This window comes from Crinia signifera, chromosome 6 (assembly GCF_055691185.1).
Source record: "Crinia signifera chromosome 6, ASM5569118v1, whole genome shotgun sequence".
In the NCBI taxonomy this organism is placed as follows: Eukaryota; Metazoa; Chordata; class Amphibia; order Anura; family Myobatrachidae; genus Crinia; species Crinia signifera.
Genome location: NC_139222.1, coordinates 19072539 through 19100520, shown reverse-complemented (window position 1 = coordinate 19100520; position 27982 = coordinate 19072539). Strand labels below are relative to the sequence as shown.

At 48.8% G+C, this 27982-nt stretch overlaps 2 protein-coding genes across 2 annotated transcripts in view; both read right to left on the bottom strand.

Annotated features, from left to right (window-relative positions):
* The window catches only part of LOC146009536 (uncharacterized), a 783885-nt gene that overhangs the window by 221382 nt on the left and 534521 nt on the right, over window positions 1-27982 (bottom strand).
* LOC146010022 (uncharacterized) lies at window positions 64-26846 on the bottom strand. The gene is given in 8 exon segments (XM_083150823.1): window positions 64-1385; window positions 1387-2779; window positions 19809-20004; window positions 20151-20248; window positions 21280-21403; window positions 22147-22338; window positions 24829-24951; window positions 26454-26846. Coding segments are annotated over 8 exon segments (2553 nt in total). The 5' UTR covers window positions 26457-26846; the 3' UTR covers window positions 64-961.

The following is a 27982-nucleotide window of genomic DNA, read 5'->3' as shown; positions in this document are numbered from 1 at the left end:
ACCCATATATATTTGTATTAGACGCTCCGTCAGCTCTTTAGCAATAATTCAGACAAGAATAAATATCCTTAGATCAGGGATCCAAACCCTATGACCATATTTATTTGAGTCCCAAGCAAACACAAAGGGGGTAACAAAGCAATACAATATAATACAATAAAGATACAAGACTATGATATTAACTAAACCAGGGAAACTACATGTAGGTACAATCAGCTACAAACAATACAAATAATAACAGTTACCGTCTCACTCACATGGGCTGTCCTGGAAACCAGGGGTCAATCTGATCACAGCAGTTCATAACTCATTACTGGTATATGCTGCGGTCTTACACCAGCCACCAGAGCGCAGCGAGTGAGACGGTAATCGTACTGATACCAAACACTGAGAGAAAAGAATGTGTTTTACCATGAATCTATGTGTAGTGCAAATATTAGTTAAATGATTATATTTTATTAATTTGTGGATGTGGGTATAAACTATGTGTATAATTATGGCTGCAATGCACGATCGGATATCCTCCTGCTCTCCTCCGTACGCCCTTTTAGTAAACCTGTGGACGCAAATGGCGGCCATATTATTCTAACGCAGTCTAGATGCAGATCAACTTTGACATATTTTTTTTCTTACTTCTGAAGTAAAGCGTTATTATAGCTGCGTATAAAGTCTTGTAAAATATCTATATATCTGTAGGTATTCTTCACCGTGAAATAACGCCACATTCTGTTTTTAAAGTCCTATTGAAAAGCTCTATAACTGCCGCATTCACATCAGTATTGGTTGTGAAATGCTGTATACCGTAACTTTTTTAATACCTTTTTTTAGGAATTTGTTTAGAAACTCTTTCCGCCTGCTGGAATACTTTTTTCAAAAGCATTAGCAACTGTTTTAATTTTTAACCGCTTCATAATATTTGTCAATACTGCAAAAACGACCTATACGTCATAATAGGCTTCTTTCAGCCTCTTGTTTTGACGCGCGACATTCGATTCAAAACTACTATCATTTTATATGACATTATATAAATGCATCTCCAGTTCATATCAAAAGGGCGTACAAGGGAGAGTGACAGGGGCGTGGAATGGGGACCTATTGACTGTCTATATAAAAATCCACACTGACGGATGATAGAAGAATTTAATATTGATGCTATAGTTTCATGTAGATCAGTCATTGAACATATATTTTTTGTGCGTGAGTTTTCTGGTGTCTTAGAAGAGATGATTTGGGGGAAATTTAATAAAGGAAATTTGTAAAAAAAAATAGGCGTATTTCTGGATACAAATATACACCTATTTTTCTTACAAATTCCCTTTAGTAAATTTCCCCCTTTATCTCTAAAACATTTCCCACATTTAGAGCATGAAAATGTTTTCTCTCCTGTGTAACTTCTCATGTATAACAAGATTGCATTTATGTGTAAAACATTTCCCACACTCAGGGCATGAAAATGGTTTCTCTCCTGTGTGACTTCTCTCATGTGAAACAAGATTGCATTTATGTGTAAAACATTTCCCACACTCAGGGCATGAAAATGGTTTCTCTCCTGTGTGACTTCTCTCATGTATAACAAGAGATGATTTTTTTGCAAAACATTTCCCACATTCAGAACATGAAAATGGTTTCTCACCTGTGTGACTTCTCTCATGTGGAACAAGATTGGATTTTTTATTAAACCTTTTCCCACATTCAGAACATGAAAATGGTTTTTCACCTGTGTGACTTCTCTTATGTACAGCTAGAGCTGATTTCTGTGCAAAACATTTCTCACATTCAGTGCATGAAAATGGTTTCTCACCTGTGTGAAGTCTCTCATGTCTAACAAGAGTTGATTTATCTCTAAAACATTTCCCACATTCAGAGCATGAAAATGGTTTCTCTCCTGTGTGATGTCTCTCATGTATAACAAGAGACAATTTATTTGTAAAACATTTCCCACATTCAGAGCATGAAAATGGTTTCTCTCCTGTGTGATGTCTCTCATGTATAACAAGAGCCGATTTATTTGCAAAACATTTCCCACATTCAGAACATGAAAATGGTTTCTCACCTGTGTGACTTCTCTTATGTTTGACAAGAGCCGATTTATTTGTAAAACATTTCCCACATTCAGAGCATGAAAATGGTTTCTCTCTTGTATGAATTCTCTTATGTGGAACAAGATCGGATTTTTTATTAAACCTTTTCCCACATTCAGAACATGAAAATGGTTTCTTGCCTGTGTGAAGTCTCTCATGTGTAACAAGAGCCAATTTATTTATAAAACATTTCTCACATTCAGAACATGAAAATGGTTTCTCGTCTGTGTGACTTCTCTCATGTCTAACAAGAGATGATTTATTTCTAAAACATTTCCCACATTCAGAGCATGAAAATGGTTTCTCTCCTGTGTGACTTCTCTCATGTGTAACGAGAGTTGATTTACGTGTAAAACATTTCCCACATTCAGAACATGAAAATGGTTTCTGACCTGTGTGAAGTCTCTGATGTAAAACAGAATCTGACTGATGTATAGAACTCTCACCAAACTCAGAACTGGGTGATATTGTATCATCTTTATGACCTGCACTGTGTGTAGTAAGGTCTGAATGATCAGGAGAAGGTTCCTCATGGCTAGAGGCACCAGATGAAATATCTGCACTGGGAAATGTTGAGTGTGTATTGGGGATAATGGGTTTTTCTTCTGGAGAATCTTGTCTGATGTTCTTATCTTCTAGTATATAACCTGGAGACACAATGAGATCTCCCTCCGAGGTATTCCTGCTTGTGCGCCCATCTACAGGAAACAGATGAATGACAACAGACAGAATTGTTTACATTGAGAAGGAAATGTTCATGGAGGTTTTATCACTTACACTGAACATGTCTAATGCTGCGCATACACTGGCCGATATATCGCTGGTCCGTCAGCCAGCGATAGGTCTGTGAACAACATCGTTCAGACATATCGCATCAGGGTACTTATGAGTTATCCGGGCGCCCGATATTTTCATCGCGCCCGAAATCGGGGGCATCGCGTCGGTCGTGGCCGTTATAAGGAGCCGCGACGCGATGCCCACGATTTCCCATAGACAGTAATGTTAAAAGACGCGATGGACCCGATTTCCGACACGATTTCCCATAGACAGTAATGTTAAAAGACGCGATGGACCCGATTTCCCATAGACAGCAATGTTAAAATAAAATTACAAGGTGAAATTGGCCAATATGTTTTTAAAAAAAATGTTTCATGGCCCCCCACCACCGTTAACGCCACCCCGCTATTGACGCCAACCCGAAGCGTGGCGAGCGCAGCGAGCCCGCGAGGGGCGGCGATACGCGTCCTCCGACCTTTTCATGCCCTACTATCCACTAGGGCGTGGAGTGAGAATAGAATAGTGTGGCGAGCGCAGCGAGCCACCGAGCCCGAAGCGTGGCGAGCGCAGCGAGCCCCGCGAGGGGACGCGGACACCTTCACAGGTAATTTTATGTTAACATTGCTGTCTATGGGAAATCGGGTCCATCGCGTCTTTTATCATTACTGTCTATGGGAAATCGTGGGCATCGCGTCGCGGCCCCTTATAACGGCAACGACCGACGCGATGCCCCCGATATCGTGTCTTTTAACATTACTGTCTATGGGAAATGGGGGGCATCGCGTCGCGGCCCCTTATAACGGCCACGACCGACGCGATGCCCCCGATTTGGAGCTAAATCGTGGGCATCGCGTCGGTCGGGTGTCCTTAAGTTAACCAAACTTAAGGACAACATCGGGCGCCCGGATAACTCATAAGTACCCGCATCAGCTCTGCAACACAGCCCATCGTCAACCTACCTAAAGCTAGATGGCGCTGTGTGTGAGGGCAATCTCCTGACCTCCCGTACAACCGCTACAGGAGCCGGCGGTGATCAGCAGCTGAATTGGGCGGCGCATGTAATTGCACACGCCCAGTTGTGACATCAGTCGCTATGGATTGGGCAGGGTTTATGGAAAACACGCTGCCCAATCCATCCACAGATATATCTACAGATAAGATTGTTCTGTATATATAAGTATATACCCAGCCTGAGGGATATATTTATCCCTATAGATTGTAAGCTTGCGAGCAGGGCCCTCCTACCTCCATGTCGGTTTGTATCTACCCCGTTTGTTTAATCACTGTTGTTTCCAATTGTAAAGCGCAACAGAACATGATGCGCTATGTAAGAAACGGTAAATAAATAAATATTTACTAAAAGGTCAATATTGATCGCTCTAAACTCGCTCTTAACCTATGCTGGACTTCAGGGCTAGGACACATTTACTAACATTTAAAAATGAATATAGGAATCCATCTGTCAGTAAATGTGTGTTCTAGCCCTGGAAGCCCAACATCGATTAATATCAAATTTTAAATGGACCTTTAGTAAATAAACCCTAGGACTGAGCAGATTGCCTCCCCACCCTCTGGGGTCCCCTCGCCTACCATGATTTTACTATCCACCTCACCATCAATGCTGCAAGGCCGCTGTTTTAGTGCTATCTAGGGATACCAATCCCGGGGCATTCTTTCAATCCAGAAATTCATGATTGCAAAAATGCCCAATTCCCGGATTCCCAGGATCTCAGCATTGGCTTCCCTAATAATAAAAAAAATGACCTTTATGGCAGGGTGCCGGCAGGAGCAGCCGGGATCTGTATGGACGGGTGGCTGGGAGCTGGATCAGGGAGAGATACACTGTGCTGCTGGAGGGATGGCCGGGTACCTGGAAGCCTGGCGCCGGAGAGCTGGAGGCGCGTCTGGGAGCCGGGCCAGGGCATGCAGTGCGATTGTTGGTGGTCAGAGCGGCTGTGCGTCCTTTGGCAGTGCGGCTGTTCAACCTGCGCCGCATTACCACTGACCATCACACTGCGCGGTGCTGCAGGCCGGACATTGGGAACAGTCGAGCAGCTTTTGAGCGAGTGCTGAGACCCTGCCCGGCATTAGACATGCACAGCCTAAACTTGAAATCCCGGCAGTTTTGGGGGCCAAATCCTGGGATTGGCCACCACATTCAGTCCCTGTCCCAGTATTGGCAGCTTCCAGGATCAGATCCTCTCTCACCCTGGAGGCAACGAAGACCCTCATCCACTCACTGGTCATCTCTAGACTGGATTACTGTAACCTGCTCCTATGTGCCCTCCCCAACTTCCATCTCAGTCCACGACTCATCTCCAACCTGACTGCTCCTGCCCCCCCACCCTCCCCCCTCCTACAGGCCCCACACTAACACCTATTTATAATGCAATGTTCTGTACCATCGTTTCCCTATTCCTTGTTATGTTTGTAGTGTTTCTGTTATATACTGTGTAAGGTGCTCAGGACCCCTATATATATATATATATATATATATATATATATATATATATATATATATATATATATATATATATATATATATATATATATATATATATAAAAAGGACAAAGATACCCAAAAGTCCGCGCCCAATTTAAGAATAGCAGCAACTCTGAGAGTCCCCTGTTAGCTGAGACCCAAAACAGATAGAAATACAGAACAGGAACAGAGTGCGCTAGAAGGTGAAAGTACACAACTTTTTTTTTTTTTTTTTACACAATAAAAAATTTAATAAAAGCCAACACCACGGCTCATAGAAAATACAGTGATAATATAGTCATATATAAGAATCAGTTTGACAACATCTGTGAAAATTCAGTACAACGACAGGCCCAACGCGTTTCGTCAACCACGTGACTTCATCAGGGGCATTAGACGACTTGATTTATCAAAGCTGCAGTTGCTCTTCTTGCAGTGTCTCAAATTGACTGAGCATAAACAATTTAAGTGGGTAATGATATTACACCAACTGACAGAGCTCTTGCCAGTTCTCAATGGTACACTTCTCAAAAAATCCCACTCTATTACAGATGTCAGCAATACAATTCATCCAAGAATCCAATAAACCTGGGTAACTGGAAGCTTGTCACACTGTATCCAAACAGCCAAGATACAGTGTGACAAGCTTCCAGTTACCCAGGTTTATTGGATTCTTGGATGAATTGTATTGCTGACATCTGTAATAGAGTGGGATTTTTTGAGAAGTGTACCATTGAGAACTGGCAAGAGCTCTGTCAGTTGGTGTAATATCATTACCCACTTAAATTGTTTATGCTCAGTCAATTTGAGACACTGCAAGAAGAGCAACTGCAGCTTTGATAAATCAAGTCGTCTAATGCCCCTGATGAAGTCACGTGGTTGACGAAACGCGTTGGGCCTGTCGTTGTACTGAATTTTCACAGATGTTGTCAAACTGATTCTTATATATGACTATATTATCACTGTATTTTCTATGAGCTGTGGTGTTGGCTTTTATTAAATTTTTTATTGTGTAAAAAAAAAAAAAACAAAAAAAAAAAGTTGTGTACTTTCACCTTCTAGCGCACTCTGTTCCTGTTCTGTATATATATATATATATATATATATATATATATATATATATATATATGAGAATACCATTAGTGAGTCCATGAGGTCTATAATGAATTGACCAACCACTTATTACAATTCTATATGTACCTACAGCTAACGTGACTGTTACACAGATAAAGGAGGTCATTCTGGCTGACGTGCAGAGCCGAGAAATTCACAGCTTTGCGAGTCAACTAAACGCTGCCGGCATGAACTACGGCCGCTGCACGCCGATATTCCCAGCACTCATGCGAATGAATGTTTTGCATAAACATCCATTCACACCTTGCATGTGGGGTAGAAATCATTCGATGGCCGCAACCATCGAATAATTTCTACAGCGCTCACAAATCTAGCTCACTGACGACTCAGATTTGCGGCGCACTTGTACGGCAAGAGGGTGGGCAGCGACGTCAGCTGCCCGCCCCCGGCACCTGCACCACAGGTGAAGTACCATAGGAATGCCCAGCATTCCCCTGGGGGCGACCCATGTCCAACGCCCCACGCCCACACTGCTCCGTGCGAACGGGCCGGTGACTATACAAGTCGCCATGTCCGTTAGCAAATGGAGACTGCAAATGCGCATAAATGCTTATGTCCAGTAGCAAAACATCTAGAATTACCTCCAAAGTGTGGTCATAACATACAATACAATGTGATCACCAAGCAGACTGCATAGACCCAGCCACAGTGACATGCAGACTGCATAGACCCAGCCACAGTGACCTGGAGACTGCATAGACCCAGCCACAGTGACATGCAGACTGCATAGACCCAGCCACAGTGACCTGCAGACTGCATAGACCCAGCCACAGTGACATGCAGACTGCATAGACCCAGCCACAGTGACATGCAGACTGCATAGACCCAGCCACAGTGACATGCAGACTGAATAGACTCAGCCACAGTGACCTGCAGACTGCATAGACCCAGCCACAGTGACCTGCAGACTGCATAGACCCAGCCACAGTGACATGCAGACTGCATAGACCCAGCCACAGTGACCTGCAGACTGCATAGACCCAGCCACAGTGACCTGCAGACTGCATAGACCCAGCCACAGTGACATGCAGACTGCATAGACCCAGCCACAGTGACCTGCAGACTGCATAGACCCAGCCACAGTGACCTGCAGACTGCATAGACCCAGCCACAGTGACATGCAGACTGCATAGACCCAGCCACAGTGACCTGCAGACTGCATAGACCCAGCCACAGTGACCTGCAGACTGCATAGACCCAGCCACAGTGACCTGGAGACTGCATAGACCCAGCCACAGTGACCTGCAGACTGCATAGACCCAGCCACAGTGACCTGGAGACTGCATAGACCCAGCCACAGTGACATGCAGACTGCATAGACCCAGCCACAGTGACCTGCAGACTGCATAGGCCCAGCCACAGTGACCTGGAGACTGCATAGACCCAGCCACAGTGACCTGCAGACTGCATAGACCCAGCCACAGTGACATGCAGACTGCATAGACCCAGCCACAGTGACCTGCAGACTGCATAGACCCAGCCACAGTGACCTGCAGACTGCATAGACCCAGCCACAGTGACATGCAGACTGCATAGACCCAGCCACAGTGACCTGCAGACTGCATAGACCCAGCCACAGTGACCTGCAGACTGCATAGACCCAGCCACAGTGACATGCAGACTGCATAGACCCAGCCACAGTGACCTGCAGACTGCATAGACCCAGCCACAGTGACCTGCAGACTGCATAGACCCAGCCACAGTGACCTGGAGACTGCATAGACCCAGCCACAGCGACCTGCAGACTGCATAGACCCAGCCACAGCGACCTGCAGACTGCATAGGCCCAGCCACAGCGACCTGAAGACTGCATAGACCCAGCCACAGCGACCTGCAGACTGCATAGACCCAGCCACAGTGACCTGCAGACTGCATAGACCCAGCCACAGTGACATGCAGACTGCATAGACCCAGCCACAGTGACATGCAGACTGCATAGACCCAGCCACAGTGACCTGCAGACTGCATAGACCCAGCCACAGTGACCTGCAGACTGCATAGACCCAGCCACAGTGACCTGCAGACTGCATAGACCCAGCCACAGTGACATGCAGACTGCATAGACCCAGCCACAGTGACATGCAGACTGCATAGACCCAGCCACAGTGACCTGCAGACTGCATAGACCCAGCCACAGTGACCTGGAGACTGCATAGACCCAGCCACAGTGACATGCAGACTGAGGGGAATCACATTTCCCAAGCTTACACATTGCCCAGCTAGTACTATGGGACAGGAACCCACATAAACCAGTGACACTGTGCAGCCAGTCACTTCTCTCACACACTATACACCTGGCAGCACAGTAGATGTGGGGTACACTAGCAGCATGTCCTAGTCACTGGTTACCACTACTCCAGGTGACCACACAGGTAACATAACACCTGTTGTGATTGGGACAATTGTGGGTTTACATTGCGGGGAGGAGACTGGTCAGATCTCTGGTAACACACAGTGACATGATATAAGGGGAGGGTAGGATTATAATGAGATTTATGTCTTACCTGCACCGGAGTACTATTAACTGTAACATAACTAAAGCAGACGTGGCAGGGAGAGATCACTGTGGCCCATGACATCTTCATAAAAAGATTTACCAGGTAAGACATAAATCTTATTTTAATTCTTCGGGACATGTCAGGAGCCACAGGGCTAACGCTGGGATGTCCTAAAGCAGCAACCTAAGGGTGGGGACGTGCCTGTGTTGCAGCAAGTACACTCTGGTCAAAAGCCGAGTCCTGGGAGACAAATGTATTAAATGCGTAAAAGCACAAGAAGGTATTGCCGGATGACCAAGTCGCTGCCTTGCAAAGTTGTTCCGCTGTTTCACCACCCCTAATACTCCAAGACGCACCCACAGACCACGAGGAATGAGCCCGGACTCCTGCAGGAACCGGGAGGGAGGCGACCAAGTATGCCTGCTTATTGACAGATCTCAGCCAGCAGGCAATAGTCTGCTTAGTAGCAGGCCAACCTCTCATTTGAAACCCACGTAGAGTACAAAGACAGAGTCCGATATCTGGAGAGTCTAAGTGTGGCGCACATAAATGCATAATGCACGGACCACATCTAAGGAAGACTGTTCAGGAGAAAAATCCAGCCCCTGAAAGGCAGGGACCACAATCTCCTGGTTGACATGAAACTTGGACACCACCTTGGGGAGGTGAGAAGGAACGGAGCAAAAACCGCCCTGTCAGGATGGAAGATCAGGAACTGTGACCGACAGGATAGGCCGCCACGTCAGACATCCTCCTGTCCATAGCAATCGCCAACAGGAAAACTATCTGCCTGGTAAGCCAACAAAGGTCCACCAACCTTAAAGGCTCAAACGGTGGAGCCTGAAGAGCCATGAGTACCAGGAAAAAATTCCATGGGGCAACCGCGGGAACAAAGGGGGGCTGGATATGGAGGACACCTGCATGAATGTACAGACATCCTGTAACAATGCCAACTTCCTGCACTACAGAATGGATAAAGCCAAAACCTGTACCTTCAAGGAAGATAAGCACAATCCAGCCTCTAGACCTTTTGTAAGAAGGACAGAATCCTGGCCAAGTGGTAACTCCTGGGATTGAAATGGCGAGTACGACATCATGAAAAGTAAGCCCGCCAGATGTGATGGTAAGCACCTGCAGAAGAAGGTTTGCGGGCCCTGAGCATAGTTGAGATTACCCTTGAGTCAAAGACTCTGGCTCTTAACAGGGAGTTCTCAATAGCCACCCCATCAAAGCCAGACACTGCAAGTCCAGATGTAGACATGGTCAATGAGAGAGCAGATCTGGACATAGAGGCAGACAGATCAGAGGGCTCACTGACAGAGCTTGCAGCTCTGAGAACCAGATCCCATTGGGCCAATGGGAAGCCACTAGAATCAACGTGCCTCATTCCACCTTCAATTTGCGGATCCCTCTGAGGAGCAAAATCGTGGGGAAGGCGTACATTAGAGAATGGCAACGGGGCTGACAGGGCGTCCACCATGCAGGCCCCTGGGTCGCGAGACCTGGACCCGTATAGGGTGGCCTTGTGGTTGTGGTATGATGCCATCAAGTCCACCTTGGGTCTGCCCTAACAGCGTACGAGCAACTGAAAGATCTTGGAATTGAGGGCTTATTCATCAGCATCCAGAGTCTGATGGCTCAGGAAGTCTGCTTCCCAATTAAGAACTTCTGGGATAAAGTTTGCCAAGAGAGCAGGAATCTTCTCCTCTGCCCATTGGGAGGTCTCTGCCATGCAAGTGCCCCCCTGGTGGTTGATATAAGCCAACGTTGTCCGACTGGAGCTGCACAGGGTGACCTCGGAGCCAGGGTTCCACCAAGCAAAGGGCCTTTAAGACTGCCCTCAGTTTGAGGACATTGATAATTGGGCTTTCCGTGCATTCCATAGTCCCTAAAATGATCACTGGCAAGTCACCGCTCCCCACCCATGGAGGGTGGCATCCGTGGTGAGGAGAGTCCACTGGTGAATCCAAAATGGTCTCCCCGCTGTGAGGTTCTGGTCTAGGAGTGACCAGAAGAGGGAGAGACGTACAGCAGGTGGTAAGGCAATTATCTGTGACCTAATGTTGGTGGAGGATCCTGAACACTTGATGAGAATATCTAGTTGCAGAGGATGTGATTGTAATTGTCAGAGGTCAATACCATTTTGCCCAGGACCCTAATGCAGGCATGAATGGACATCTGTCTGAGGGAGAGGAGACATCAGACACGGGATTGCAGTGTCTTGCCACGCTCTTCTGGTAGATAGATCCTTTGATGTACTATATCCAACTGGGCTCCTAGATGGATCATAGACTGTGCGGGAATCACAGAGGACTTAGGCCAATTTATGATCCAGCCGTGACATTTCAGGACATTCACCACAGTGGTCAGAAGGACTTGGAGAAATTCTGTCGATTGAGCAGAACATCCAGATATGGCAGTATCCGGATACCCTGGTTGTGAAGTCTGCTGCCCATCACGGATATGACTTTGGTAGACACCCGTGCGGTTGACCGGACAAAGAGCAGAGCTTGAAATTGAAAATGACGGTAGTGCAAACCGCAGAAACAGTTTATGTTCTGGCCTGATGGTGATATGTAGGTATGCATCCTGGTCCAGGCACGCCATTTAGTCCCCTGGTTGTAAGGCCAGGACTATAGATCACAGTGTCTCCATTGTGAACTTTGGGACCCGAACAAACTTGTTAAAAGTTGTTTTAAGATGAGAATGGGACGGTATGACCAGTTGGGCTTCCAGACCAGGCTGGCGTAGAACCCTGAGCCTAACTGAGTTGAAGGGACTGGAGCTATGACGGCGGACAGTAGGAGCTTCTAGATGGCTTGTTCCAGAGCCCTGTGCTTTTCTAAGTCCCTTGGAGAACATGTGGAAAAGAACGAGTTTGGTGGACAATGTTGAAAGATTAGAGAGTAGCCTCGGGAAACCACATCCCGAACCCATGCATCTGTTGTGGTTTCCAGCCAGAAGTATGAACACCGCAATAGGCCGCCTCCCACCCTGGGATCCCCCAGGTGGAGGGCCAGCCCATCATGCGGAGAGTTTGTCCCCTGGCTTAGAGTTAGGTCACCTGGCGGCCCAGGAACGCTTTCCCTTGGCCTTGGAGGACTTGGCAGGCTGGGGTTGGGTTTTGGAAAAAGAATGTCCCCTACCTCTGCCCTGAAAGTGAAAGGACTGGAAGGCAACAAGGGGACATGGTGTAGGAGTGAACGGTAGAAAAGCTGCTTTGGAAGCCACTATTTTATCCAGTTCAGACCCAAACAAGTGGGAACCCTCAAAGAGAAGCGCTTCTAAGGTTTAGCTAGAATCAGGGTTTGCCTTCCAAGAGCGTAGCCACAGGGACCGACGTGCCGAAGTAGACACATGGGAGGTTAGGAAAGCTGCCTCAAGTGCTGCCTTCCCTAAGTAGAGAGCGACCCGATGCATCATTTCAACAGAAGTTACATTCCCATTCCACCATGGCCTTTGCTACCCAGGCTGATGCCAGGGCAGGTCTAGCCACTGCACCAGAAGTGGTGTAAATGAGTTTTAGGAAGTTTTACAACTTCCGATCTGCTGGGTCTTTGAAGGACGCAGTTGGAATGGGTAGCACAGAGAATCGCACTAGTTTAATGACATGTACGTCTACCCTGGTGGGCGTTTTCCAGCGGACTCTATCCTCCGGAGGAAGGGAGTAAAGGGAGGCAAACCGTCTAGGCAGGGGCGTAACTACTTCCTTCTGGGCCCCATAGCAAAATTTGGAAAGGGCCCCCCGCCACAGGAGAAGAGGGCGACAGGTAGGTGTGTGTGTGTGTGTGGGGGGGGGGGGGGGGGGGGGGGGGGGGGGAGAGATTATATGGAAGGGGGGGGTGTAAAGGGGAGGTTGTAGCAGAAGAGAGAGAGTAAAAAAGGAGAGACATGGTGGGGAGGGAGTAAATGAGGAGGTGGAGAGAGACATACAGAGAGAGAGAGAGAGACATACAGTACACAGGGAGAGAGAGAGACATACAGAGAGAGAGAGACATACAGAGAGAGAGAGACATACACAGGGAGAGAGAGAGAGACATACAGAGAGAGAGACAGACATACAGAAAGACATACAGAGAGACAGAGAGAGACATACAGAGAGAGACAGAGAGAGACATACAAAGAGAGAGAGACATACAAAGAGAGAGAGAGACATACAAAGAGAGAGAGAGACATACAAAGAGAGAGAGAGACATACAAAGAGAGAGAGACATACAAAGAGAGAGAGAGAGACATACAGAGAGAGAGACAGACATACAGAGAGACAGAGAGAGACATACAGAGAGAGACAGAGAGAGACATACAAAGAGAGAGAGAGACATACAAAGAGAGAGAGAGACATACAAAGAGAGAGAGAGACATACAAAGAGAGAGAGAGACATACAGAGAGAGAGAGACATACATACAGAGAGACATACACAGAGAGAGAGAGACATACAGAGAGAGAGAGACAGAGAGAGAGACAGACAGAGAGAGAGACATACATACAGAGACAGAGAGACATACAGAGACAGAGAGACATACAGAGACAGAGAGACATGCAGAGAGAGACATGCAGAGACAGACAGAGACAGACAGACAGAGACAGACAGAGAGAGAGAGACAGACAGAGAGAGAGACAGACAGAGAGAGAGACAGACAGAGAGAGAGACAGACAGAGAGAGACCGACAGACAGAGAGAGACCGACAGACAGAGAGAGAGACAGAGAGACATACAGAGAGGGAGACAGACAGATATATAGAGAGAGAGAGAGAGAGAGAGGCATACAGAGAGAGAGAGAGAGGACATACAGAGACAGGACATACAGAGACAGACAGAGAGAGACGGGAAGAAAATGAGGAGGGGGCACCTGCATCACTTTTTTTTTTCTTCTATCCACATCCTCTCCCCTCCGACCCACAGTTCAGGCTGCTCTGTTCCTCCCTCCCCCTCCCCCCCCCCTCTTACCAGTACAATTGATGCTGTCAGTGCCGAGTCTGCCTGCACTGACAGCTCCGTGTCTCCTGTTTCCCAGGGCCTGGGTCTCCCACACAGAGCAGGCAAGCAGCACACTTCACAGCGTGTTTCACGCCGGGGCTGGTCACTAGATAGTGACGTCAGTCCCCGGCAGCATCAAAGCAGGGAGAGAGGGGAAGGCTGATACAGCCGGACCATCACCTTCCCTTCATTATGTAGCAGCGCATCGTCGCTAGCGGGGGGGAGGGGGCAGAGAAGGCACCACCGACAATGCCATTCTGCCAAGGCAAGCGAGCATAAGGAAAAAGGGTGCAGGGGATGCCTGCTGTGCCATGGGGCCCCCCAAGGGCCCGGGCCCCATAGCAGCTGCATCCCCTGCACCCTCCATAGTTACGCCACTGCGTCTAGGTAGTGCATCATTTCTATTTGGTATCTCCCAGGCTTCCTAGAGGGTATCTTCCAAGTCTTTAGAGTTGGGAAATAAGGCTAGAGTCCGCTTAGGATGTTTGGAAATAGGACCGGAGGATCTGGGCAGTTTGGCAGGTCCTGTAGATTTACGGCCTCTTTTACAGCTGTGACATAGGATACCACATCAATGCGTGATGGGGTATCCTCCTTGGCTGAGGCGTCCTCCTCGTCAGCATCCTCATCTACAAGTTCCCCCTCCTCATCCTCCCACTCCGTGTCCATGTCATGCTGAAGGAGGGGTAGGAGTGAAAGAGTTTCCCTGACTGTAGCTCTGCGCTTATCAGGCCGACCCTGTAAGGATTTCTGTAGACACTGAACAGAGGCAGATAAAGAGCTCAACCAAGGTGGCTCCAAATGAGAAGGAGGGGGGCGGGGGGCAATCCAGGTAGGGATGAGGATGACATCACAAGCTGCTGGGGCGGTGCAGATGAGAGATTATCTACTAGCTGCGCCATGATCTGAGTAAGGGACGTGGCCCAGGCCGGCTCCTGAGAGGAGGCTGAAGCGGCGGGCGTCACCTGCACATCATAGGCCAGCATTACAGGATGTACAAGACATCAATGCTGGGGCCCGTCTTACTGGGTATACCCCTAGAAGTAGGGATGGCCATCGACTATCGATGTTCCCAAAACATTGATGGTCGGGACCTAGTGCTCGATGTTTTGGGCATCGATAGGTGAGGGTCGAATAGTTGGATGCCATCGATGGATGGCATCCGATGTCGCTATATATAATTTTTTTACCCTGCTGGCCAGCTGCACGGCTACTCTGAGTCCTGGAGTGTGACTCACTTTCTGAATTAGAATTATGTCGTCATCATGCGGCGCAGCCGCAGCGGCACTGGTCTGGGAGACTCGGGACTGTCTCTTGACTTGAACAAAGTTGTTTGTGCGCATGCGCGCACTGGTGGCGGGGGTGGCCTGGCCTGCCTGGTGACATCTCTCAGACAGTGCAGCCCGGGGAAGCAGACGTTGCACCACTCCCCCGGAAACAAGACAGGCCAGGCAGCCGAGCCGGCCGGTGGTTGCGCATGCGCAGTGGAAGGCCGGGTGGCCGCCGGGAGGTGCGCGCAAGCGTGATAGAACAACTAACTAACCTGACGCGCTGGATATAATGTGTTTTCTGTGCATGCGTGTGCGCCATGCGCAGAAGAAACATTATTATCCAGCGCGCCAGGTATAGTTCTATCGCGCATGCGCGCACCTCCCAGCGGCAGCGGCCGCCCGTTCTATCTCTGCGCATGCGCAAGTACACGATGGTGGGAACCATCAATGGCTGCCTATAGAATGGTTTATAGCCATCGATGGTTCCTGCATAAACTGCCATCGATGGGAACCATCGATGGAGGATGCGTCGATGGCCATCCCTACCTAGAAGACATTTTCAGGCTTGAAATAAACAGGCAGCTTAACAAGGCACAGCTAACACAGTATACGTCTGACAGGCAGTGATAGTGTTACAGCAGTACACAATACACAGCAAGCATACAAGGAATAAAATGCAATGAGAAATGGCACTCAGCTCCTTAAGCAGCTATGGCTGACTGGAGCATAAACTCTGTAACCTGTGACCTCGGAGGAGAGGTACAGGGAGGACTGGCCCAGGCTCTCAGGCAGTGAAGGAGTGGATCATCGGGTGGCTGATAAGCTCTCCGTGTCCCTCCACACGTGCTGGAGGCAGGAAGGAAGGATCGGTGGCAGGAATCACTGTGGGATGTGCCACCTACTGTCCCTGCTAGCAAATGCCCCCAGGGAAGTGACCTAAGGCAGCACTGGTAAAATGGCGGGGATCCGGTGTGCGCCGGGCAGCCCCACTACCCATATACCTTTATCCCTTGTGGTCCAGCAGGAGTGGGTGGCATATCAGCCGTCTATGCTTGCTAGCGCAGCCCTTATACCCTCAGGGGGAGGGGCATGGGAAAAAAAAGTAGCCTGTCTAACTACAAGGAAGGGGATGAAATCCCAAGGTAATGGCTGCCATGGGGATCGTAGAAGAAAAATGAAGAAGTAAGGCTGCATATAACCCCCTCACTATGGTCTATGTTGGCTCCTGCCAGCACCAAAAAAACTGATGTTAGCTGGCCTGGAGGCGGGGTAGAGGAGGGGAGGAGCCTGGTCTGCCTGGGAGGCAGGAGAAGTTTAATCTCTCGGGTGCCGGAATGCTCTCTCTCCCACTCCACTACCCAGCGTTAGCCCTGTGGCCCTTAATGTGATCTGAAGAATAAAATAAGGGCAATGGCTATCGATGTATGAGATACACCAGAGAGTGTGGGGAGGAGACTGGTCAGATCTCTGGGCTGGTAACACACAGTGACATGATGTGAGGGGAGAGCAGGAGTATAATAGGGGCTGATGGCTCCTGGTGTATGAGATACACCAGAGAGTGTGGTGAGGAGACTGGTCAGATCTCTGGGCTGATAACACAGTGACATGATGTGAGGGGAGAGCAGGAGTATAATAGGGGCTGATGGCTCCTGATGTATGAGATACACCAGAGAGTGTGGGGAGGAGACTGGTCAGATCTCTGGGCTGGTAACACACAGTGACATGATGTGAGGGGGAGAGCAGGAGTATAATAGGGGCTGATGGCTCCTGATGTATGAGATACACCAGAGTATGTGGGGAGGAGACTGGTCAGATCTCTGGGCTGGTAACACACAGTGACATGATGTGAGGGGAGAGCAGGAGTATAATAGGGGCTGATGGCTCCTGATGTATGAGATACACCAGAGTATGCGGGGAGGAGACTGGTCAGATCTCTGGGCTGGTAACACACAGTGACATGATGTGAGGGGAGAGCAGGAGTAGAATAGGGGCTGATGGCTCCTGATGTATGAGATACACCAGAGAGTGTGGGGAGGAGACTGGTCAGATCTCTGGGCTGGTAACACACAGTGACATGATGTGAGGGGAGAGCAGGAGTATAATAGGGGCTGATGGCTCCTGATGTATGAGATACACCAGAGTATGCGGGGAGGAGACTGGTCAGATCTCTGGGCTGGTAACACACAGTGACATGATGTGAGGGGAGAGCAGGAGTAGAATAGGGGCTGATGGCTCCTGATGTATGAGATACACCAGAGAGTGTGGGGAGGAGACTGGTCAGATCTCTGGGCTGGTAACACACAGTGACATGATGTGAGGGGAGAGCAGGAGAATAATAGGGGCTGATGGCTCCTGATGTATGAGATACACCAGAGAGTGTGGGGAGGAGACTGGTCAGATCTCTGGGCTGGTAGCACACAGTGACATGATGTGAGGGGGAGAGCAGGAGTATAATAGAGGCAATGGCTATTGATGTATGAGATACACCAGAGTGTGTGGGGAGGAGACTGGTCAGATCTCTGGGCTGGTAACACACAGGGACATGATGTGAGGGGAGAGCAGGAGTAGAATAGGGGCTGATGGCTCCTGATGTATGAGATACACCAGAGAGTGTGGGGAGGAGACTGGTCAGATCTCTGGGCTGGTAACACACAGTGACATGATGTGAGGGGGAGAGCAGGAGTATAATAGAGGCAATGGCTATTGATGTATGAGATACACCAGAGAGTGTGGGGAGGAGACTGGTCAGATCTCTGGGCTGGTAACACACAGTGACATGATGTGAGGGGAGAGCAGGAGTATAATAGGGGCTGATGGCACCTGATGTATGAGATACACCAGAGAGTGTGGGGAGGAGACTGGTCAGATCTCTGGGCTGGTAACACAGTGACATGATGTGAGGGGGGAGCAGGAGTATAATAGGGGCTGATGGCTCCTGATGTATGAGATACACCGGAGTGTGTGGGGAGGAGACTGGTCAGATCTCTGGGCTGGTAACACACAGTGACATGATGTGAGGGGAGAGCAGGAGTATAATAGGGGCTGATGGCTCCTGGTGTATGAGATACACCAGAGAGTGCGGGGAGGAGACTGGTCAGATCTCTGGGCTGGTAACACACAGTGACATGATGTGAGGGGGGAAGCAGGAGTATAATAGGGGCTGATGGCACCTGATGTATGAGATACACCAGAGAGTGTGGGGAGGAGACTGGTCAGATCTCTGGGCTGGTAACACAGTGACATGATGTGAGGGGGGAGCAGGAGTATAATAGGGGCTGATGGCTCCTGATGTATGAGATACACCGGAGTGTGTGGGGAGGAGACTGGTCAGATCTCTGGGCTGGTAACACACAGTGACATGATGTGAGGGGAGAGCAGGAGTATAATAGGGACTGATGGTTCCTGATGTATGAGATACACCAGAGAGTGCGGGGAGGAGACTGGTCAGATCTCTGGGCTGGTAACACACAGTGACATGATGTGAGGGGGGAAGCAGGAGTATAATAGGGGCTGATGGCTCCTGATGTATGAGATACACCAGAGAGTGTGGGGAGGAGACTGGTGAGATCTCTGGGCTGGTAACACACAGTGACATGATGTGAGTGGGAGAGCAGGAGTATAATAGGGGCTGATGGTTCCTGATGTATGAGATACACCAGAGAGTGCGGGGAGGAGACTGGTCAGATCTCTGGGCTGGTAACACACAGTGACATGATGTGAGGGGGGAAGCAGGAGTATAATAGGGGCTGATGGCTCCTGATGTATGAGATACACCAGAGAGTGTGGGGAGGAGACTGGTGAGATCTCTGGGCTGGTAACACACAGTGACATGATGTGAGTGGGAGAGCAGGAGTATAATAGGGGCTAATGGCTCCTGATGTATGAGATACATCAGAGAGTGTGGGGAGGAGACTGGTCAGATCTCTGGGCTGGTAACACACAGTGACATGATGTAAGGGGGGAAGCAGGAGTATAATAGGGGCTGATGGCTCCTGATGTATGAGATACACCAGAGAGTGTGGGGAGGAGACTGGTGAGATCTCTAGGCTGGTAACACACAGTGACATGATGTGAGTGGGAGAGCAGGAGTATAATAGGGGCTAATGGCTCCTGATGTATGAGATACATCAGAGAGTGTGGGGAGGAGACTGGTCAGATCTCTGGGCTGGTAACACACAGTGACATGATGTGAGGGGGGAGAGCAGGAGTATAATAGGGGCTGATGGCTCCTGATGTATGAGATACACCAGAGAGTGCGGGGAGGAGACTGGTCAGATCTCTGGGCTGGTAACACACAGTGACATGATGTGAGGGGGGAAGCAGGAGTATAATAGGGGCTGATGGCTCCTGATGTATGAGATACACCAGAGAGTGTGGGGAGGAGACTGGTCAGATCTCTGGGCTGGTAACACACAGTGACATGATGTGAGGGGGAGAGCAGGAGTATAATAGGGATGATGGCTACCGACTCCCCCACTAGGCAGATGCATCGTCCTCATTAGTTTGGTCTGACAGAGGAGGGTGTAGGATAAGAGAAAGCTGTATTGGCAGAACAATGAAAATATGTAATAAGTGATTATTCCTAACCTGGGCTGATATCTGTAGGGATTTCCTCCTCCTTACACTGCTGATCACCCCTCATATATGTGTCTTCTGTCTCTGTATCTTCTTCCTTATAGGTCACATAACACTCTTTTCCTTCTGCCTTTATATCAGTCACATCCGTCTCTTCTTCTCCCTTTATTTCTTTTCCCGTAATATTAAACAAATCTTCACACTGAACCTAAAAAATACCATAAGTAATGTCTGATGTTATGGAGATTACACAGTAGAATATCAGACACACACACACACACACACACACACACACTGCAATTCATATAGTGACAGTCACTTAGGTATATTGGGGAGACCCTAATTCCCACCTACCTGATCCTCCTGTGGGGTCCTGTGAGACTCCTCTGTACAGTGCTGGGAATACAGAGGACGGGGACATCTCTCTGGGGTATCTCTGTTACTGGGCCCATCTGTAGGAGATACGCAGTGACTGAGGACATGGTATATATGTGATTATGCTGGGAATACAGAGGACGGGGACATCTGTCTGGGGTATCTCTGTTACTGGGCCCATCTGTAGGAGACACACAGTGACTGAGGACATGGTATATATGTGATTATCCTGGGAATACAGAGGACGGGGACATCTCTCTGGGGTATCTCTGTTACTGGGCCCATCTGTAGGAGACACGCAGTGACTGAGGACATGGTATATATGTGATTATCCTGGGAATACAGAGGACGGGGACATCTCTCTGGGGTATCTCTGTTACTGGGCCCATCTGTAGGAGACACGCAGTGACTGAGGACACGGTATATATGTGATTATCCTGGGAATACAGAGGACGGGGACATCTCTCTGGGGTATCTCTGTTACTGGGCCCATCTGTAGGAGACACACAGTGACTGAGGACATGATATATATGTGATTATCCTGGGAATACAGAGGACGGGGACATCTCTCTGGGGTATCTCTGTTACTGGCCCATCTGTAGGAGACACGCAGTGACTGAGGACATTGTATATATGTGATTATCCTGGGAATACAGAGGACGGGGACATCTCTCTGGGGTATCTCTGTTACTGGGCCCATCTGTAGGAGACACGCAGTGACTGAGGACACGGTATATATGTGATTATCCTGGGAATAGAGAGGACGGGGACATCTCTCTGGGGTATCTCTGTTACTGGCCCATCTGTAGGAGACACGCAGTGACTGAGGACATTGTATATATGTGATTATCCTGGGAATACAGAGGACGGGGACATCTCTCTGGGGTATCTCTGTTACTGGGCCCATCTGTAGGAGACACACAGTGACTGAGGACATGGTATATAGGTGATTATCCTGGGAATACAGAGGGCGGGGACATCTCTCTGGGGTATCTCTGTTACTGTGTCCATCTGTAGGAGACACGCAGTGACTGAGTACATTGAATACATGTGTGATTAGCAGATGATAAGTGTACAATATTGTGTACAATAAAATGAAGTCTCTTACCCAGTGATATGAGGGGCCGGTGATTTTCCATCATCACATCCTTGTTCAGATCCTTGTGTTCCTCCATATACTCCCACTCCTCCATGGAGAGATATACAGCGACATCCTGACACCTTATAGGAACCTGACACACACAATGATACATCACCATCAGTCATCACCCAGACACATCCCCCGGTGTTACTGTATAATGCCCCATTCCCAGCAGTAACCTCTCCGGTCACATCCCCCGGTGTTACTGTATAATGTCCCATTCCCAGCAGTCACCTCTCTGGTCACATTCCCCGGTGTTACTGTATAATGTCCCATTCCCAGCAGTAACCTCTCCGGTCACATCCCCCGGTGTTACTGTATAATGCCCCATTCCCAGCAGTCACCTCTCCAGTCACATTCCCCGTTGTTACTGTATAATATCCCATTCCCAGCAGTCACCTCTCCGGTCACATCCCCAGTGTTACTGTATAATGCCCCATTCCCAGAATTCAACTCTCTGGTCACATCCCCCAGTGTTACTGTATAATGCCCCATTCCCAGCAGTCACCTCTCCGGTCACATCCCCCAGTGTTACTGTATAATGCCCCATTCCCAGCAGTCAACTCTCCGGTCACATCCCCGGGGTTACTGTATAATGCCCCATTCCCAGTAGTCACCTCTCCAGTCACATCCCCCGGTGTTACTGTATAATGCCCCATTCCCAGCAGTCAACTCTCCGGTCACATCCCCGGGGTTACTGTATAATGCCCCATTCCCAGTAGTCACCTCTCCGGTCACATCCCCGGTGTTACTGTATAATATCCCATTCCCAGCAGTCACCTCTCCGGTCACATCCCCGGGGTTACTGTATAATGTCCCATTCCTAGCAGTCACCTCTCCAGTCAGCAGCTGAATGATCTTGTTGGTGAGTTCCAGGATCTTCTGCTCATTGTCTCTCCCATGTATCAGTGAGTGATGTGGAGGTACTGTGATGGGGCTCTGGGTCCTGCTCAGTCTTCCTGATACACAGGGATGGCTACTGGATGTCTCATGCTCACCTGATGTCTTTTTCACTACTGTGTAACCCTGTGCAATGGAAAAATACACTATCATTGCATACACTCCCAGTCAAGATCCTCTATTATTAATGTAAGTGATGTCACTGTGACACTCCCAGATCCCCTCACCTCCCCAGTCACGTCCCTGTATTATTACTATAGATATAAGTGACGTCACAGTGACGCTCCCAGATCCCCTCACCTCCCCAGTCACGTCCCTGTATTATTACTATAGATATAAGTGACGTCAGTGACACTCCCTGATCACCTTACCTCCCCAGTCACGTCCCTGTATTATTACTATAGATATAAGTGATGTCACAGTGACGCTCCCAGATCCCCTCACCTCCCCAGTCACGTCCCTGTATTATTACTATAGATATAAGTGATGTCACAGTGACTCCCAGATCCCCTCACCTCCCCAGTCACGTCCCTGTATTATTACTATAGATATAAGTGATGTCACAGTGACACTCCCAGACCCCCTCACCTCCCCAGTCACGTCCCTGTATTATTACTATAGATATAAGTGATGTCACAGTGACGCTCCCAGATCCCCTCACCTCCCCAGTCACGTCCCTGTATTATTACTATAGATATAAGTGACGTCACTGTGACACTCCCAGATCCCCTCACCTCCCCAGTCACGTCCCTGTATTATTACTATAGATATAAGTGACGTCAGTGACACTCCCTGATCACCTTACCTCCCCAGTCACGTCCCTGTATTATTACTATAGATATAAGTGATGTCACAGTGACTCCCAGATCCCCTCACCTCCCCAGTCACGTCCCTGTATTATTACTATAGATATAAGTGATGTCACAGTGACGCTCCCAGATCCCCTCACCTCCCCAGTCACGTCCCTGTATTATTACTATAGATATAAGTGACGTCACAGTGACACTCCCAGATCCCCTCACCTCCCCAGTCATGTCCCTGTATTATTACTATAGATATAAGTGACGTCACAGTGACGCTCCCAGATCCCCTCACCTCCCCGGTCACGTCCCTGTATTATCACTATAGATAGAAGTGATGTCACAGTGACACTCCCAGATCCCCTCACCTCCCCAGTCACGTCCCTGTATTATTACTATAGATATAAGTGACGTCACAGTGACACCCCCAGATCCCCTCACCTCCCCAGTCACGTCCCTGTATTATTACTATAGATATAAGTGACGTCACAGTGACACCCCCAGATCCCCTCACCTCCCCAGTCATGTCCCTGTATTATTACTATAGATATAAGTGATGTCACAGTGACGCTCCCAGACCCCCCCTCACCTCCCCAGTCACGTCCCTGTATTATTACTATAGATATATGAGATGTCACTGTGACGCTCACAGATCCCCTCACCTCCCCAGTCACGTCCCTGTATTATTACTATAGATATAAGTGACGTCACAGTGACACTCCCAGATCCCCTCACCTCCCCAGTCACGTCCCTGTATTATTACTATAGATATAAGTGACGTCACAGTGACACTCCCAGATCCCCTCACCTCCCCAGTCACGTCCCTGTATTATTACTATAGATATAAGTGATGTTACAGTGACGCTCCCAGATCCCCTCACCTCCCCAGTCACGTCCCTGTATTATTACTATAGATATAAGTGATGTCACAGTGACGCTCCCAGATCCCCTCACCTCCCCAGTCACGTCCCTGTATTATTACTATAGATATAAGTGATGTCACAATGACACTCCCAGATCCCCTCACCTCCCCAGTCACGTCCCTGTATTATTACTATAGATAGAAGTGATGTCACAGTGACGCTCCCAGATCCCCTCACCTCCCTGTATTATTACTATAGATATAAGTAATGTCACAGTGACACGCCCAGATCCCCTCACCTCCCCAGTCACGTCCCTGTATTATTACTATAGATATAAGTGATGTCACAGTACAGCTCCCAGATCCCCTCACCTCCCCAGTCACATCCCTGTAATATTACTATAGATATAAGTGATGTCACAGTGACGCTCCCAGATCCCCTCACATCCCCAGTCACGTCCCTGTATTATTACTATAGATATAAGTGATGTCACAGTGACGCTCCCAGATCCCCTCACCTCCCGTCACGTCCCTGTGTTATTACTATAGATATAAGTGATGTCACAGTGACGCTCCCAGATCCCCTTACCTCCCCAGTCATGTCCCTGTATTATTACTATAGATATAAGTGATGTCACAGTGACACTCCCAGATCCCCTCACCTCCCCAGTCACGTCCCTGTATTATTACTATAGATATAAGTGATGTCACAGTGACACTCCCAGATCCCCTATTCTCCCCAGTCAGGTCCCTGTATTATTACTATAGATATAAGTGATGTCACAGTGACACTCCCAGATCCCCTCACCTCCCCAGTCACGTCCCTGTATTATTACTATAGATATAAGTGATGTCACAGTGACTCTCCCAGATCCCCTCACCTCCCCAGTCACGTCCCTGTATTATTACTATAGGTATAAGTGATGTCACAGTGACACTCCCAGATCCCCTTACCTCCCCAGTCAGCAGGTAGATGATCTCCAGTGTGAGATTTAGTATCCTCTCAGTCATGTGACTCTGGTCCATGTCCATCCTCAGGGAATCAGTGACGTGTCTCATCCTCACGGCTCTGTTGTCCTGGAATAAAAATAATAATTACAATTAACACCACACAGTACACATGTAACATATATGGTAAAAGTAATGGTGCCCACACACAGCGAGATTTGAGCTATACAATGTGTGCTATACTATTTGAACTACATAAGATTTGGACTAGACTACACTATGTAATATAAATATGTAACGTACATATCACATGCGATTCCCTACACAGGGTGCGATATGAACTACACCTAATGTAGTACAATAATACCTGACTGCACATACAACTTTGCCATGTAATATGGATGACACGGGAGTGCCCATCGCAAGGCAAAATAAGCACGGGGTGAATCGCACTATTTGTGGGATCTTAACCCCTTGTGTGCCGACATCTCTGTGAGAGATGTTCAAAATGTCCACTAAAAATGCCACCGTCGCTCACATTTGTTATATAAATTCAAATAAAAAATGTGTAAATAAAGGATTATATTTCCTATATAAAATACACATTACGATGAATAAAAATATTTGCTTGGTTATTTCCACACCTACTTTCACTCAAAGGGTTAAGAGAAATCCACACAGAGGCCCAACAGCAGCCTCTAATGTTTCCACACACATACATACATACATATATAATATCATACAGAGAACAATGGGTACACGTATAGTATAAGCGCTATAGGAAATAATACCACTACAACCTCCACTGTAGTAAATGGTTGTCTCAAAAGAAATTTAATAGGGCACCAAAAGCTGCTCACCCTGGATGATGATAATAAAACTAATAATATGATATCAGAAAACTAGTAACCCTGACAACAAATCAATAGTAATAATAATAATGTCAATAAAAAAAATAAAGCAGAGGCTGATTAACTGTATAACATTTGCAACAGGACGCCACATGCCGCTCCCCCTGTATAACAGGACACCACAGGCCGCGCCCCCTTTATAACAGGACGCCACATGCTGCTCCCCCTGTATAACAGGACACCACAGGCCGCGCCCCCTGTATAACAGGACACCACAGGCCGATCCCTTGTATAACAGGACACCACAGGCCGCGCCCCCTGTATAACAGGACGCCACATGCCGCTCCCCCTGTATAACAGGACACCACAGGCCGCGCCCCCTGTATAACAGGACACCACAGGCCGATCCCTTGTATAACAGGACACCACATGCCGCTCCCCCTGTATAACAGGACACTACATGCTGCTCCCTCTGTATAACAGGACACCACAGGCTGCTCCCTCTGTATAATGCTACACCACAAGCCGTTCTCCCTGTATAGCAGGACCCAGAAACCCCTCCTCCTGTATAACAGGACACCACAGGCTGCTCCCCCTGTATAACAAGACACCACAGGCTGCTCCCCCTGTATAACAAGACACCAGAGGCCGCACCCCCTGTTTAACAGGACACTACAGGCCGCTCCCCCTGTATAACACAATACCGCAGGCTGCTCCCCCTGTATTACAGGACACTACAGGCTGCTCCCCCTGTATAATAACACCAGGGCAGCACAATACCATCACCTGCTGCCAGATACAGCAATGTCTTCTCTCGGTCCCCCGTAACTTAATCACCGCGGCTGCTGGAAGTGAGAGGCCTCAGGTAAGATCAGCATACCTCCCAACTTGTCGGGACGTTCCCGAAAAGGGGGCGTGGCCTCGAGAAAGGGCGTGACCTCACGGGGTGACGCGAACTCCGGCCACGCCCCCGTTTTCGCCGCTCGTCGGCGCTGAATAGACGCTGTGCGCATGCGCACAGCGTCTATTCTCGGCAAGCTGGGGGGGCTCCCAACTGTCCCCCCCACCGCGGGACAATGGCGGCCCCGGGCGGGACGCGGGAACGTCCCCAAATATCGGGACGTTCCCGCGGTAAGCGTGACAGTTGGGAGGTATGGATCAGCAGCGCTGCCCCAGCAGGAAACCGAGATGCTGCAGCCAATGAACAAGGGGATTGGTCTTCGGGAAAATGGCCGCCGTTCCATCGCACAGGGGACAATTTACTAGTATACACAGCATGGAATCTATCAGCTACCGGTGACCTCACATCACATAACTCTCTCTGAGCATTCTCTCAGGGGCAATTACCACTTCTAGCAGTCCGGCAGTGATGTCTCAGTGTCCTCATACAGCGGCGCGGCCATTATGTTGTGGTTTGAACTCAGCTCCCAGACTCCCCCGCGGCTGTAGGCGCTGCACTGGACAGACTTGTGGGTAGAGACTAGTTGTGTGCATGCTCTGGGACTTGTAGTTCTTGTTCTAGATTAAATATGAGTAAGCATTTCGTGGACTAGTCCTTCATTTAGGCTGCAACAGTAACACCAGGGGTGATGACTGTATCACTGTGTGTTTGTCAGGTTCGTATAAGGTGTCAGGATGTCACTGTCTATCTCTCCATGGAGGAGTGGGAGTATATAGAGCAGGGGTGGCCAACCGGTCAGAGGTAAAGAGCCGAAAAATATCAGTCGTCAAGCCAAAGAGCCAACATCATGCGCGCGCCGAAGGCGCGCGCGCCAAAAAGGGGCGTGAACGGGGGAGTGGTCAGGGGCGTGGTCATATGACACAAGGAGAGTGGCCACATGACAAAACTTTATGCCCCCAGTGCCAGATATGCCCACCACAGTGCCAAACATCATATGCCCCCCACAGTGCCAAACATCATATGCCCCCCACAGTGCCAAACCTCACATGCCCCCCACAGTGCCAAATATCACATGCCCCCCACAGTGCCAAACATCACATGCCCCCCACAGTGCCAAACATCATATGCCCCCCACAGTGCCAAACATCATATGCCCCCCACAGTGCCAAACATCACATGCCCCCCACAGTGCCAAACATCACATGCCCCTCAAAGTGCCAAACATCACATGCCCCTCAAAGTGCCAAACATATGCCCCCCACAGTGCCAAACGTCATATGACCCCACAGTTAGGAAGCTGGGCCCTCCAGCACAGGTGTTGCCCACAGTGCAACACCTATGCTGGAGGGCCCAGCTTCCTAACTAAAGGGCCCACCTAGAGGGCCAGGAGGGCCCAACAAACAAATGA